This window comes from Amblyraja radiata, chromosome 37, assembly GCF_010909765.2.
Source record: "Amblyraja radiata isolate CabotCenter1 chromosome 37, sAmbRad1.1.pri, whole genome shotgun sequence".
Lineage (NCBI taxonomy): Eukaryota > Metazoa > Chordata > Chondrichthyes > Rajiformes > Rajidae > Amblyraja > Amblyraja radiata.
In genome coordinates, this window is record NC_045992.1 from 6,465,768 (window position 1) to 6,482,075 (window position 16,308).

Sequence of the window (16,308 nt, forward strand, 5' to 3'; positions counted from 1 at the left end):
CTGCCATTCGCCCTACAACTAGTGTCAATTTACAGTGGCTGATTAACCTCCTAATCTGCACGTCTTTGCCATGAGAGAGGCCACCGGAGCACCACGAGAAAACACATATTCTCAGGGAGAATGAGCAACCTCCACACTAACAGCTCTAGAGGTCAGGTTTGAGTCCGGGACACTGGGCTGTATGATGCAGCAGCTCTACCAGCTGATCCATAGTCGTTCCAAAAATGTATCAAATTCTGCAAAGTTTTTTTTTGTGTGGGATTCTAGCTGGTGCGCACAAAATGATGATAAATTAATGGGATGTTTTGATTTGAATGTGAATGGCTGAATGCTGATGCCAAGCACAGCATGGGCATGGTTTGGTCTGAAGGCACTGTGCTGTTTCTTGCATTTGTTCTGATTCTACCCCTGTTCCTGCAGCCATTGGGAATGCATATGCAGTGCTCAGCAATCAAGACAAGAGGAAACAGTACGACGTATATGGCGATGAACGACAAGCTACAAACAGGCACAGTCACGGTCCCACGGACTATCACAGAGGGTTTGAAGCAGACATCTCACCTGAGGACCTCTTCAATATGTTCTTTGGTGGCGGATTCCCCTCTGGTATGTAATATTTGTGGTTCAGAATGTATTTCCAATAACTTCAGTAAATAAATACTCCATATATTTCGCTTGGGAAGCTTATACCCCAGCGGTATGAATATTGACTTCTCTAACTTCAAGTAACCCTTGCTTTCCCCCTCCCTCCATCCCTCCCCCCTCCCAGTTCTCCGACCAGTCTGACTATCTCCGAGTTCATTTTATCTCTGTTTACTTTGTTCTAGCCTTCTCCCAGCTAACAATAATCTATTCTACATTTTCCTTGATCATCATCCCCCTTGTCCTGGTTTCACACCTCGCACTTCCTTATCTACGTATCTCCCTCTCCCCTGACATCAATCTGAAGAAGGGTCTCGACCCGAAACGTCACACATTCTTTCTGAAGATGGGTGGGTTGGCTACTAGAAATTGCCCTCATTGTGTAGAAGAGTGTTAGAATCTGCGACATTGATGGGAATGTGAAGAGAATAAGTTACAGGAAAAATGACTTGGGCTCATGGGATTTTTCTGTGAGCTGGCACAGACTCAATGGGCTGAAGTGGCCACTTTCTATGTCATAAAGGTGAAAGAAAATCCTTACATCTTACATACACCGCAGAACGTTAAGGTGAGGAGGAAGTTTGGGGAATTCAAATAACAGAAGAAACTTAAAACTTAAGTCCTTTTCAGTTGGAAGTGTTTCAGGCTGATTTATAATGAAATCACATTTGAAGCAATTAGGCACACTCGTCACCCACAAGGTTCAGCATGAAGGAGATTATCCGGCCAACATTAATATGCTCATTCTAACTTCTCTATTTAACTGACTAATCATATTAGTTTGCTCGTCCCTTACCCTTCAACATTTTTGCCTCCGAGTCTTTATGTTATTACTTTTTAAACGCTAATTGGGCTTCAGTTCAGTGCAGAATGTCAATTATGCAAGTCTAGCTATAGGTTACTAGAGCTGGCAGAAAGTTGTGGGTTGAATTCTGCTTGGGTGGGAGTAATATTACCTGAAGGGGATTAGGTTCAAAGCTGTTTTCAAAAGTAGGAACTTTATTAGCATAATATTCAAATTTTAAATGTTACTCAACTTATTAGGATCTAAATTGCTGGTATTAGTTTTATTTGATTCAATGTTCCAGATATTTATTTTGTTTTAGGATCGAATGGGCTTTAGTATTCGATTCTAATCGGGTATTCTGCATTCAGAACAGCTTCTTAACTGAGTTGGAGTTGATTTTTATTTCAGCATCTTCTTGGTTTCCTTCCCACCACTTCTTATGACATGCATCCATCTGAACCCCGGGTCTCAACTGCTGAATGTTTCCTCTGTCTCAAAGGAATCATATTTGAAGTGCATTTTTTGGCAGTTCCAGCTTGGTTTCCAGGGAACACGGGCATTTAGCCTAAGCCAGCCTTGGTGCTGATTGACATTAAATTGACATTGTGACTTGGGAGTGCATGGGATTTGTGGAACGGTAAATAAAGATATAGCTGTTGCTCTATTATTAGAGGAGCTTTATTGGACAGATTTGTATGAAGATATATAGTTGGGTAGACTCATGCTACATCTGAAGTAAGATCACTAGCACCAGGTTCATTCTGCATCTGATGTAAGATCACTAGCTGGCAAAAACAAAAGCATGTTTCATTATCCAGCATTACAGTTCTTCACTTTAAAGACCCGTAATACATTGTACAAAATTAGTTTGCCTGGATTACCTAATGTTTTTGTACCGTTCTACTTTATTGCAAAGAAAAAAGGCACCTTAATATCTTATTAAGTCTCTGCAAAATACTCAAAGCAGTTCACAATGAATTACCTTTGAACTGCATGTGCACAAAACAAGCTGTTGTACTGTTTCTTTTTCCATGTCCTTCCTCTCTGGGACTCCTTACTCCCTCCTTGGCCTTGGTTCTATGATCGTGCAGGTTTTGGAAAATCGGTATGGAAAGGCAGTGATCAAAATGAGGGTTGATACACAAGAGTGGCCCACTTGTTCATGATAACCACTTACAGTAGGATTAAACTACCTTGAATTTGGAGCCTTAGCTGTTGCTTTGCAAATCTCCTCTGGTAACAAAGCAACAGCATTGTCTCTAGTGTGGCCATAAGAATGAAATTAAGAATGTATAACTATTACTGAAAATCGAAACACAACCATGTGAGAAGATTCACATAACTGTCCAATCTCTGATAAATAGGATTAGATGCAGATATGTTTCTCTATCCAATATCCAGCTTCGTGTTTGTTGTAAATATACCTTTTGTAAACTGTAATTTTATTTTTGTTAGAAATATAGAAATAGCCGCTCTAATTTCACTGCACGTCTGCAAGTTGAATGTCCTCTTTGTATTAATTGATTCTGTTCTGTCTACCCCTCCCAATCCCTGCCTCAGGTAATGTACATGTATATAGTAATGGGCGAATGCGTTACACATACCACAGACCTGAGCGACGAGAACAACATGGCGACGTGAGTATATAGAACTGTACGGTGATTCAGCTACTCAACCTGTTTTACCTGTGCTGGCTTCCTGAAAGAACTGTTCACCCAACCCCGTACCATTTGAGATAGACACAAAATGCTGGAATTACTCGGCGGGACAGGCAGCATCTCTGGAGAGAAGAAATGGGTGATGTTTTGGGTCAAGACTCTTCAAGGGTCTCAACCTGAAACGTCACCCATTCCTTCTCTCCAGAGATGCTGCCTGTCCCGCCGAGTTACTCCAGCATTTTGTGTCTTTTGCAAATGGTCTATTCTCCAGAAGAAGGGTCTCGACCCAAAACATTACGCATTCCTTCTCTCCAGAGATGCTGCCTGTCCTGCTGATTTACTCCAGCATTTTGTGTCTTATTTTCGATGTACACCAGCATCTGCAGTTCCTTCTTACACATACCATTTGAATATATCTTTAAATAACATTTTCATCGTACTTCCTTAAGAAGCTATTATGGCTTTTGCTTCTCCAATATATTTGTTCAGTTATTCCGAGTACTAACAATTTCTGCATAAACCAGTTCATACTCGCCTCACTCTTTTATCTTTTAAATTAATACCATACCAGCACCCTGGACAGTTTTCCACCTCTTATGTTTTAAACGAATAATCTTGGATTGCTCTAATGTCCAATTTGTTTACTGTGTGTTCTATTTCTTTGGGATTTGATTAATACATCGAGATGTTTCTCTCTTTAATTTTTGCACAACCGCTCAGGAAAGACTAGCTTCTATATTAAGGCTATGAAATCTCACCATTATCCAACCTACTTGTGCCATTGAACCCATTTCTCTCCTCCTTAGAGAAGCAGTTCAGTTTAAGAGATAAAATATGGGATACTTTCTCCATGAACACAGAAGATGATCCAACAAACTCTAGTGCATCAGTTTGCACTGTCATCCCCATCAGCTTTGTGTACTTAATATTTATAAGAATGCTCTGTTTTGTTATGAACATTTCTGCATTGGAAATAATTGAGTAGAAGTTAATAATACTTTATTTTTGATCAACCAAAATAAGACAAAATCTTGCTTTTCATCTGCCATGTATTAAAGTTATTTCTGATTCTTGGCATGCCTTGCCGTGTAGATTATTGGGTTGCAGTTGAAAGTAATACTCAAATTCACCACAACCCTGCTAGAATATGTTTTAGCTTTTCAATTATCAGATGTTCATTCATTCATTCATTTGTAGGGAATTATTTTTTGCATTCACCAGCACTGCACAACAATCTACTGATCTAAGTAAAGGGTAGATTAAATGCATTACCTAAACGGGGATTTCCACATGCTGTGGATTTAGATTAACAGAGCAGATGTCCAAATGCATTTGTTTCATATGATCTGTAGTTTTGTTTCTTTACAACAAAACTACACTTTGACTGCACCTCAACGTATTTTACACGGTACAGGGAAACGACAGGATTGGGTTTAAGGAAAGGTCTTAAACTGGTGTCATGGGAGCATATTTGCTTAAGAGGACACCCCAACTGCACCAATTTGGTGTAAAAAAAATGGACAATGTGGTCGCGTCTTAAAGGTTTTGTATTATCAAATGACTGATGGTATATACTTTTCTACACATCACAAAGTCTGTTATAATAATTAAAAATGTAAAGCATAGCTAAATCTCACAACATTCCCTCATGACCAGGTTGCATTTAGTAGTGGATTAGCAGCTAAAATCCAGTGGCCAAGACTGACAATTTTGAGACCGGGGTTATAATCACACCCTGGTTCTTTTGAATTTAGAATTAGGATGATATTGGAGGATATGATAACCAATTAGTAATAATGACCATAAAAACTACTGGATTATCATCACAGTCCATTACTAATTCGTCAGAGAAGAACAATTGCTCTCTTTACCCTGTCTGGCCTGTATGTGACTTGAGACCCACTTAGAAACATAGAAAATAGGTGCACAAGTAGGCCATTCGGCCCTTTGAGCCTGCACCGCACTTCATGTGGTTGACTCTTTAAAGGCCTCTGAAAAGGCCCAGTTGGCCACTTGGTCCATTTAGGAATAGGCAATAAGTACTGGCCTCAAACACAATGTTCAGATCCTTAAATGTGAATTTTAGAAAAATGTACGGACATTGCAGGAATTTTATTTGATGTGTTTCCTTAGATTCACTAATGCTCTTTTTTAGAAGGAGACATTACTCGTCCTGGGTAACATAAACCAGTCTCATGTAAGTGTGGCTGACTCTTAATCTCACTCAGGAACAGACCTGTGAAGTACTCAGTCATATCAACCTATCTAAAGTAACTAGTAATTTCCAATCATTGCTTGTCTTCCCACGACCTTCAGCTACTTAGAATTAATAATGAAACAAAATAAATAATCATGGAATTCTAGATGGAACTAACTGGTTCTTGTCAATAAATGGATAGAGCGTTAATAGAAAAAAATTCCCAACAAATATTATGGATAATAAAATGTTGTCTGTGCTGAGTTAATGAAACGTGATTTACAAAGACAGAGAGTTAACATTTAATGTCACCAAACTTCTGGTAGAACTCTTGATACCATGTAGAAATAGTGCAGTGCCTATCTATGTGTAGTATTGATAGTACATAAATGTTACCAATCTGTGTGCATTATCCAGTTTAATTCTGTGTTCATTTTTCCAGGGTGGGTTGGCACTCTTTGTGCAATTAATGCCAATCTTGATCCTGGTCATTGTCTCTGTGATCAGTCAGATGATGGTATCAAGCCCTCCCTACAGTCTGAGCCATAGGCCGTAAGTACATCCTGAATTCTTTGCATGGGGTTGCTTCGGGATAAGAGTGAATAAATTGCCCTCTCAAACAAATGTGGTCACAACACATGGAACAAGAGATCAATTATTTAGCTTGAAAGCTTTAATTAAAGTGAATAGGTTTATGAAGAAGCATGTTTAACAGGTAAGAGGATTAAAGCCATTTGATCTGGCATCCAAACAGTTGACAATGGAGATCTTCACATTGACAAACATTCACATAAGAAATCTTCAGTAAACAAAAGTTTTGGTTTTAAATTAATGATATGGAACCTAGTTGGAGACTTTTTTGATTTACGCACCATATAAAAAACAGTAATAGCCATCTTTATGGTTGCATTAGTAGGAAGGAGTCTGTGGGCGGGAAAAAAACCCAAGCTATTTAAAGTGGTCTTTGTAAAGGAAGGGTTTTGAGAAATGTGTCAGTTCAGAATGAGAGAGGTTAGCAAGGGTTTTCTCATGGCAACAGGTCATCAGGTAGAACAGAATGGAGTGGTAGAATTTTAGACAAAGTGCCATTTGAAGAAATCAGAAGGGCAACAAGGAGTGCGAGGAAAGTCAAACAAGTAACACAAGCAACAAGTGGGAAATCAGAAGCCTTAGAGGCTGCAACGGTAGTGCTATGGAGTACAGAAGATATGAGAAATTAAGACCGGGTCAGGATTTTGTGTCACTGCAGAAACTCCACTAACACACAACAAAATAAGTTGGGTATGAAATGCTTTTCCCTCCTTTTAAAAAACTTTTCTTTTTTTTTAAATTAAATAATTTATTTATTATAAATGTACTCGTATGTGAATAACTACCAGCGGGTTCTCCAGTTAGTAGTAGTACAAGGCGAGTTCACACCTATTATTGCCCAGAGTTACTGGTGAAACTGACCGAAGATGGCCATGTGGCAGAGCATCATAAGCCAATTGCTTAAGATTTATCTCAAAATAGATATGGCAAAATAAAATGATGAAAATGCACCGTGTGTACACCAAGACCCGCTTGTAGCAATAATACTTAGCACCTATGAGAGCATTCTAATTGCAGGCTATTATGGTTTCCAGGTCCATTGGTCACATTCACAGAAGGGCAACGGAAGTACTGAACGTGCATTATTTTGTGGCAGAAAAATTTGCAGAAGAATATACAGGACAGAACTTGAAGATGGTAGAACGGAATGTAGAAGAGGACTTTATTGCAAATTTACGGAATAACTGCTGGAAAGAGAAACAACAGAGTAAGTAATAGTGGAGAAGATGGGATAAGGAGGTTGGTTGGAAAATTCAACTGGAGGGTGGGTGGGCGACTGTAAAGGAAGAAGGATGCTTCAAGCAAGGATGATGTTCTTGACTTGGTCAATCAGATTATTACCTCTGAATCAGAATCTCAAAGCTTCAAGCTGCACCAAGCATACTCCAGTGTTGGGAACTGCCGAATTTTGGGAGATGCCATACTTCAGCTGAAAGGTTCAATGGCTTTATTTAAGAGGGAGTTAGATGTAGCCCTTGTGGCTAAAGGGATCAGGGGGTATGGAGAGAAAGCAGGTACAGGATACTGAGTTGGATGATCAGCCATGATCATATTGAATGGCGGTGCAGGCTCGAAGGGCCGAATGGCCTACTCCTGCACCTATTTTCTATGTTAATTGGAGATTAACACCTCGTATTCCACATGGGTAGCAGACATCCCCAGGGTATGAACGTTATTCCAGTTACAGGTAACCCACACCCTCAGTGTTCTCCCAGCCACAATCACCCTTGCATCTGATTTTCTTTTCCTTTTGTTCACCTCTCATCCTCCTCTTCTCATCTATTTACATTTGTCCACCATCTCCCCCCCATCTGGTTGCACCTGTCTCTATCCCACCCAACATCATACTGCTTTCCTCCTCCCTCGGTTCTGATGCAGTTTCAACCAAAAACATTTGACTTACCACTGAGTTCTTCCAGCAGACACAAGCAGCTACAGATGTTGTTATATTTAGTAATTTAAAAAAAGTACTAGCGTAATTCAGAAGGTCAATCAACATCTCTGGAGAACCTGGATTGAATATGTTTCAGGCCCTTCTTCAGACTCAGATTCAGAATCCGAAGAAGGGTCCTTACACAAAATGTTGCGTATCCATTTTCTAGATGAGTTTAGAGATACAATGATTCAAGCCCTTCTGACCATTGTATAACTTATTCCATACCTTTGGCTACTGTTGCTCAATTAAACAAGTCAATCCCAAAGCCACACTGATTGGTGGGTACCTTTGTTGCAGCGAATACTTTTCTGCATTTATTCCCATACTTTGTCATCCTAGTAAAATCAGTCATTTCAATCGTAACCTATCTCTGACAGTAGTCGTCTTACTTTTCCAAGACTTTCTCTCCCACACCATGCTTGATGGTGTCGGTAAAGGCACTCTCCCTTAATAAGGGACACCAGTTACAGACTCGTATCTAATATTTGTAGACACAAAGTGCTGGAGTAACTCAGTCAGGAAACATCTCTGGAGAACATAGATAAGAAAAGTTTCAAGTCTGGACGCTTCTTGCGTCTGAGTCTGAAGAAGGGTCCTGACCCAAAACATCATCTATCCATGTTCTCTAGAGATGCTGTCTGAGCTGCTGTGTTATTCCAGCTCTTGGTGCCTTTTATTTGTAAACCATCATCTAGATTTCCTTGTGTCTCGAACACTGTTTTTACATTTTGGTGATAATGTTCGCTTATATAAATAATGATACATCAAAATCTATAATTTCAGCACTTTAATATATTGTGATCTCATTAAATGAATGGAAGTATATTTTGAGTTCTTCCTAATTTCTTATTAAAAAATTACAATGGATTTTAGGAAACATGAATGGACTAAGAAAACTTATTTTTCTATAGAAGAGGGATTGTTGTACCGTGCCCGATATTTTGGAGACGTCGATCTTTACCAGAAAGCCCAGAAAATGAGCACACCAAGCTGTACCAGACTATCAGAAGTTCAGGCATCACTACATGGATAGGATGGAGTCTACCACAATAATAACCAGAGACCAGGTATGTACAATATGCACCATTATTCATTTACTACATCTGCTAAGGTATCCGCTATGAGAAACACAGTAATACATTGAAAAGACTCAAAAACAAGCTCGTGAGATTACCCAAAACAAAAAAAGGAAAATACTGGAAGTATTCAGCGGGTAAGGCAGCATCCATGGGGAAACTTTCTTTGTCTGCAATTTAATGTTTGGATCAAATTATTGTAACACGTATTCTGCTTATCTTGATTATAGAAGGACTGATAGAATAAGGAAAAGGCATCTTCAAAGATATTTAAAGGATTGAATTGAAATAACAGTTTGTTTAGAAAGTTTGAACGATATAAGTAATCTGGATTTGTGGAATGAATGCTGTTCTGTTTTCAAATTATCTCTGTTCCTTTTTTGTCTTTTCACTTAATTTAGCGATAGAGACGATTACTAAAAAAAAACTTTTGAAATTTGTCTTAACACTGGATTTTGATTAGCCAGCAACACTGCTGAAAATACTCACAGCCTAGGAGCTCCCAAATACTGAACTGTTTCACATGAACTGGATCAAGAGGCCCCGAGATCTCTTGGACAGCACCCTGCTGTGTAAACTACAATACAGTGGATTTGGTCAGAGACTGAGTCAACCAAGAGAAGAGATATGACTACGCATGAACCAAGTTTGTACATGTGCACTAGTCACTTCTAATGGAACAAATCAACAAATGTGTTAAATTAATGATTTGGAAATTATTTATAGTTGTATATACATTGTACTTTATGCGGGGGCTGAAATCAGTTGTAACTTATTTTGCTCTTCTATAGAAATAAATCTGTACCGTGACAATTGCCCTCGTCTCTGCATTAATTTGCCCACATCTATAACATTCAGTCCCTTGAGCCTGTCCAACACTCGAAAGGGTCTCAATCCAAAACGCCGCCTATCTATTCCCTCCACAGATGCTTCCTGATCCTCTGAGTTAGCGCAGCACTTTGTGATATGCTCAAGACTGCAGCATCTGTAGGTTGCAGTGACTATTCTGTAGTTACTGGGAGAGTTCAGAGTCTAAACTGCCTTATTTAAAAGCTGGGTTTCCTTTGTAACCTACCAGGATGCAAACCCAGACTGTGTGCTTTAGTTTAGTTTAGAGGTACAGCGCGGAAACAGGCCTTTCGGCCCACTCAGTCCGTACCGACCAGCAATCCCCACACATTAACACTAATCTGCACATACTAGGGGCAATTTACATTTACACCAAGCCATTTTATCTACAAACCTATACGTCTTTGGAGTGAGGGAGGAAACCGAAGAACTCGGAGAAAACCCATGCAGGGCACAGGCGAAATGTACAAACTCCGTACAGACAGCACCCGTCGTCAGGATCGATCCCGGGTCTCCGGCGCTGCAAGGCAATAGCTCTACTGCAACGCCACAGTGCCGCACTACCTTCACTACAGTATCTCGTGTTGAGTTTAAAACAGACATCAGAATTTACTATTTAGCTCAGGAAATTAATCTGTAAAAGTAAAACCAGAATGTATTCACTTAGTGTACCATGTGACATGAAAAAGACCATTTCAAATAAATCTCGAGCACAGAATTCCATGTACAGTATGTCTAATAAAAACAACATTAAAAACGCTTGTGTACATTTTTTACAGGGTTAATTTTTGTCTATTTGTCCCATAGTTTTAACTTGCTGAGAAGCATAAAGCTTTCATTGCAACTCAATGTTTCATCTCATCCAGAGGAAGGTGTAAATCCCAGCAACTGTTCAATCGGTTTGTAGCGCCATTCATCTGCCTCCAATTCTTCAACCAAACCGGCCAGCTTCTCCATCCGTGAGCACTGTTGCTCTAAGGGGGAAGAAAATTATATTATGATTGGAAAAATCGAGGTGGCGCGGTGGCACAGCGGTAGAGTTGCTGCCTTACAGCACCAGAGACCAAGGTTCGATCCTGACTACGGATGCTGTCTCTACGTTCTCCTCGTGACCTGCGTGGGTTTCCTCCAGTTTCCACCCACACTCCAAAGACGTACAAGTTTGTAGGTTAATTGACTTGGTAAATTCGAGAGAAAAAATTGTCCCTCGTTCATGTAGGATAGTGTTAATGTGCAGTGATTGCTGGTCGTTGCGGACTTGGTGGGCCGAAGGGCCTGTTTCCGCGCTGTATCTCTAATCTAAACTAAATGTTTCAGTTGTAATTTCACAATGCTTCCCAGCAGGCAGCATTATTCTGCAAACAAAGTTTCAGATGGTCGCAGCGATACTTTTCTCCAAAAATTCACTATTTAATCCAAATGACAATCTGCACAACACTGAATGTCACATTACATAGAAACATAGAAACATAGAAAGTAGGTGCGAGAGTAGACCACCAGGTCCGTCGAGCCCGCACCGCCATTCGCTCATGGCTGAACACTAAACAGACACACTTACCCACAAACAGTAGACACAAGACACAGAACACAAGACACTACCCTCCCCTTTATACCGCTATCACCCCTCTCCACCCCAAGAACCTCGTGATCTCCTGGGGGAGGCAAAAAAACGGATAAAAACCCAGGTCCAATTCGGGAAAAAAATCCGGGAAATTCCTCTCCGACCCCAATCCAGGCGATCGACACTTGTCCAGGAGATCACTCAGGTCTTACTATACTAACCATACCTAGGTCCATATCCCTGCCCTCTCCCCGTAGCCCCTTATCCCCTTGGCAGCTAAAAAACCATCTATTTTAGTCTTAAATATATTTAAAGTTTCTGCTTCCACTGCTCCCTGGGGCAGTGAATTCCATAAATTAACCACCCTCTGGGTGAAGAAGTTCTTCCTCATCTCAGTTTTAAAAGAGCCCCCCCTTATTCTGCAACTATGTCCCCTAGTTCTAGTTTCCCCGATCATTGGGAACATCCTCGGTGCATCCACCCGATCAAGGCCCCTCACGATCTTATATGTTTCAATGAGATCGCCTCTCATTCTTCTAAACTCCAAAGAGTAGAGTTCCAGCCTACTTAACCTTTCCTCATATGTCAATCCCCTCATTGCAGGAATTAACCTTGTAAACCTTCGCTGCACTGCCTCCAGGGCTAGTACATCCTTTCTTAAGTATGGACCCCAGAACTGTACACAGTATTCCAAATGTGGTCTCACTAATACTGTGTACAGCTGCAGCAAGACCTCCGTGTTTTTATACTCAATCCCCCTAGCAATAAAGGCCAAAACTCCATTGGCCTTCCTGATTGCTTGCTGCACCTGCATACTAACTTTTAGTGATTCATGTACTAATACCCCTAGATCCCTTTGCGTTGCATTACAACGCAGCTCCTCCTCATTTAGAAAATAACTTGCCCTATCATTTTTTTTCCCAAAGTGAATGACTTCACATTTATTAGTATTAAATTTCATCTGCCAAGTTGTTGCCCACTCACCTAGCTTATCTATATCCTTTTGCAGACTCTTCCTATCCTCCTCATCCCCTACTTTTCCTCCCATTTTTGTATTGTCCGCAAATTTTGATATATTACACTTGGTTCCCTCCTCCAAATCATTTATATAAATTGTGAACAACTGGGGTCCCAGCACCGACCCTTGCGGAACCCCGCTAGTTACCGGTTGCCATCCCGAGTATGAACCATTTATCCCCACTCTCTGCTTCCTATTTGTTAGCCAATCCTCTACCCATGCTAATATATTACCCCCAATCCCATAATTTTTTATTTTTAGCAATAGTCTCTTATGTGGCACCTTGTCAAAAGCCTTTTGGAAGTCCAAGTATACCACATCCACCGGTTCCCCTTTATCCACCCGGGTTGTTACTTCCTCAAAGAATTCGAGCAGATTCGTTAAACAGGACTTCCCCTTCACAAAACCATGCTGGTTCTGTCCGATGAAGTCATGTTTATCCAAGTGCCCCGTTAGTGTTTCTTTAATAATTGTCTCTAACATTTTACCCACCACCGATGTTAGACTAACCGGTCTATAGTTACCCGCCTTCTGTTTACTTCATTTTTTAAATATAGGTGTTACATTGGCCATTTTCCATTACCACATTCCTTTTCTTGGTTCTTGGTTTCTTGGTCCTCCACAATATTCCAAATGGAATTTAAACTGGAGGTGGTGAAGGGAGGGCTTAACAGGATACTTAAGGAAATTGAGGTTTATGCCAGTATTCTAGCTATCAATCCATTTTCAAATTATAGTCTCATCCCAAATCGTCACCTATTCCTTCTCTCCAGAGATGCTGCCCATCCCGCTGAATTACCCCAGCATTTTGTCTACCTTCAAATTATACACTTGCTGCTCTCACATCACACAACTTCATACAAATTCCACTGAATCACTGTAACGCAAGAACTGAAAACATGCATTTCCATCAATAAAAAGTATGTTTTTTTGTGTATGTTTTCTAAAAGAGAAGTTACTGAATAGATTGATTGACTGAAAGATACAGCATGGAAATGGTCCCTTCACCCCACTGTCCATGCCAACCATTGATCACCCGTTCACACTAGTTCTACGCTATCAAACGTTTGCATCCACGCTCTAGACACTAGGGGCAACTTTACAGATGCAATTAACTTACAGACCCATGTCTTTGGGATGAGGGAGGAAACCGGAGCACCCGGAGAAATCCCACGCAATCAAAGTGCGAATGTACAAGGACAACAGTCAAAATCAGGATCAAACCCAGGTCTCTGTTGCTACTGTGCCATCCCGATCATTTTCTTCAGAGTGCAAAAAGCATACAGTACAGTAGTCTAGTTTAAGAAAGAACTGCAGATGCTGGAAAAATCGCAGGCAGACAAAAATGCTGGAGTAACTCAGCGGGTGAGGCAGCATCTATGAAGAGAAGGAATAGGTGACGTTTCGGGTCAACCCGAAACGTCGCCTATTCCTTCTCTCCATAGATGCTGCCTCACCCGCTGAGTTACTCCAGCATTTTTGTCAACCCAGTACAGTAGTCTTAGTTCTTTTAGCTGCAGTTAAACTGCACTGTGACTTACCTCGTTTGACCTGCCGTAATGTGTGAGCCACCTGATAGCTGAAAACCGCTTCACACAGGAACCTCTCTGTGGCATCTGTCAACACAGAAACAAGGCATTTAGAATGCAGTTTAAATTATTTAAGCAACATTAAATATCACACCATTAGTATTATATTATTATTTCCACACTCTATTCCTCAACTGTTATTTTACAATGGTGAAGCTTTAGGGGTTAATCGTATATGGTACACCCAGTAATATTGCATTTACATTTTGGAACCCATAGTAATGAAAAGTTTGATAAGATGTTTTTAAGCAGAGAGAGGAAGGATTAAGAAGTAAATTACATAGCTTTAGGGATGTTTGCCAGTGGTGTGGTTTTGGAAACAGAGGACATGCAAGAGTTTGGTTTAGAAATACTATATGGAAACGGGCTCTTCAGCTCCCTGACCATCAATCACCTGCTCATACTAATTCTATGTTATCTCACTATCTTATTCACTCCCTACACTTTAGGGGCAATTTACAAAGGCCAATTAACCTACAAACTGCATCTTTGGGATGCGAGAGGAAACCAGAGATTCCAGAGGAAACCCACAGGGTCACAGGGAGAATGTGCAAACTCCACTCTGATAGTATCCGATGCCAGGATCAAACCGTGTAACCTAGCACTGAGAGGCAGCGGCTCTACCGGTTATTACTTAGCTGGACAAGAATCAGGTTGAGAAGCAAGAGGATGAAAACATGGTCAATATTTTTAAATCCAGGTAAAACAAGGGTGCTAGAGGAACATGGTAGGTCCAACAACATATGTGAAGGGAATGGACAGATGACATTTCAGATCAGGACGCTTCAGAGTGATTCAGAATCTGGGCATTGCTCATTGCAGGATCCAGTGTAGATCCACAACCGGTATGAGAGGTAAATGGAGCTTGAGACTCAGCGAGACAGGCAGCATCTCTGAAGAGAAGGAATGGGTGACGTTTTGTGGTCGAGTCCCTTCTTCAGATTCGGTCTATCTTTGGTGTAAACCAGCATCTGCAGTTCCCTCCTACACACTTGGATAGGCAACGTTGCGGATTGGGACCCTTCTTCAGATGATCAGTTGGGATGATCAGCCATGATCACATTGAATGGCGGTGCTGGCTCGAAGGGCCAGATGGCCTACTCCTGCACCTATTGGCTATTGTCAGACTGACCGTGGCAAGGGAAACGCTGGAAAAGAGAGAAGTGGATCAAAGCCAGGCAAGTGGATACATGTGGTGGTGGTGGAGGGTTGATGGGCAGACAAAGGCTGGAGATGAAATTCACAGATGCTGTCTGTCAAGTCAAGTCACATTTATTTATATAGCACATTAAAATAAAAAAAAAACTCGTTGGCCAAAGTGCTTTACATTTGTTATAAGAAAAGTATAAATAGTCTGGCCTCTAGAGGGTCCCTCTGTTAGACCCATTCCTTCTCTCCACAGATGCTGCCTGACCTCTGGTCTCCTGGTTAGACCCATTCCTTCTCTCCACAGATGCTGCCTGACCTCTGGTCTCTCTGTTAGACCCATTCCTTCTCTCCACAGATGCTGCCTGACCTCTGGTCTCTTTTGACCCATTCCTTCTCTCCACAGATGCTGCCTGACCTCTGGTCTCTCTGTTAGACCCATTCCTTCTCTCCACAGATGCTGCCTGGCCTCTGGTCTCTCTGTTAGACCCATTCCTTCTCTCCACAGATGCTGCCTGACCTCTGGTCCCTCTGTTAGACCCATTCCTTCTCTCCACAGATGCTGCCTGACCTCTGGTCTCTTTTGACCCATTCCTTCTCTCCACAGATGCTGCCTGACCTCTGGTCTCTCTGTTAGGCCCATTCCTTCTCTCCACAGATGCTGCCTGACCTCTGGTCTCTTTTGACCCATTCCTTCTCTCCACAGATGCTGCCTGACCTCTGGTCTCTCTGTTAGACCCATTCCTTCTCTCCACAGATGCTGCCTGACCCGCTGCGTGGTTACTCCAGCAATGGTGTGTCTATCCTGGGTGTAAACCAGCATCTGCAGTCCCTTCCCCACACTGTTTGTCTGCAGCAACAACAACAGCAGCAGCAGCAGCAGACGGGGACAAGCTGCAATGTGCTGGAGGGCCGGGGCCGGGGCCGGGGCTGCCCAGCGGGTCGGTGTAGGCGGTGACTGATGCCACGTCTCACCCTCCAGCAGCTCGCCCGCTCCCTTGGGCGAGGTGAAGAGAACCTTCCGCGGCGGCGACAGCTCGGACACGCCGAAGCCGCCAACTCCAACTCCCCCACCGCCGGCCGCCGAGGACGCAGAGGAAGACGCCGAGGTGGCCATGGCCCATACGCTTTACGGCGGAAGGTCGACCCTCGCCACAGAACTTTACCGCAGAAGGTCAGTCTTTACGGCGGAAAGTCCCACCTTTACGGCAGAAGGTCCTTCATGCCCAACATGACACACTGCCGTAAGTGGGCACGT

General features: G+C 41.8%; 2 protein-coding genes across 3 annotated transcripts in view; one reads left to right on the forward strand and one right to left on the reverse strand.

Annotated features, from left to right (window-relative positions):
- The window catches only part of dnajb12 (DnaJ heat shock protein family (Hsp40) member B12), a 26,000-nt gene extending 16,300 nt beyond the window's left edge, over positions 1-9,700 (forward strand). The window contains exons 4-9 of one of the 2 annotated variants that reach the window (XM_033012841.1): positions 421-606; positions 2,990-3,066; positions 5,727-5,836; positions 6,910-7,082; positions 8,723-8,878; positions 9,351-9,700. In XM_033012841.1, the coding sequence (XP_032868732.1) occupies positions 421-606; positions 2,990-3,066; positions 5,727-5,836; positions 6,910-7,082; positions 8,723-8,844 (668 nt within the window). In that variant the 3' untranslated portion in view covers positions 8,845-8,878; positions 9,351-9,700. Of the gene's footprint in view, positions 1-420; positions 607-2,989; positions 3,067-5,726; positions 5,837-6,909; positions 7,083-8,722; positions 8,879-9,288 lie in introns of both variants that reach the window. The other variant, XM_033012840.1, reaches the window with a different exon arrangement.
- On the reverse strand, positions 8,584-16,207 carry anapc16 (anaphase promoting complex subunit 16). The gene is made up of 3 exons (XM_033012844.1): positions 16,026-16,207; positions 13,857-13,931; positions 8,584-10,710 (listed from the first exon to the last, which is right to left on the reverse strand). Exons 1-3 carry the CDS (start codon positions 16,165-16,167, stop codon positions 10,595-10,597), a joined length of 333 nt encoding a protein of 110 aa, XP_032868735.1. The 5' UTR covers positions 16,168-16,207; the 3' UTR covers positions 8,584-10,594.
- Between the last annotated feature and the right edge of the window lie 101 nt (positions 16,208-16,308).

What these genes read in the sequence shown, in the direction of transcription:
- anapc16 (XM_033012844.1), bottom strand. Translation starts at nt 16,167, where the DNA reads ATGGCCACCTCGGCGTCTTCCTCTGCGTCCTCGGCGGCCGGCGGTGGG. An exon ending in AGCGGGCGAGCTGCTGGAGG is followed by an intron (nt 13,932 to 16,025) that starts GTGAGACGTGGC and finishes CTGTGTTGACAG; the next exon opens with ATGCCACAGAGAGGTTCCTG. An exon ending in ATTACGGCAGGTCAAACGAG is followed by an intron (nt 10,711 to 13,856) that starts GTAAGTCACAGT and finishes CTTCCCCCTTAG; the next exon opens with AGCAACAGTGCTCACGGATG.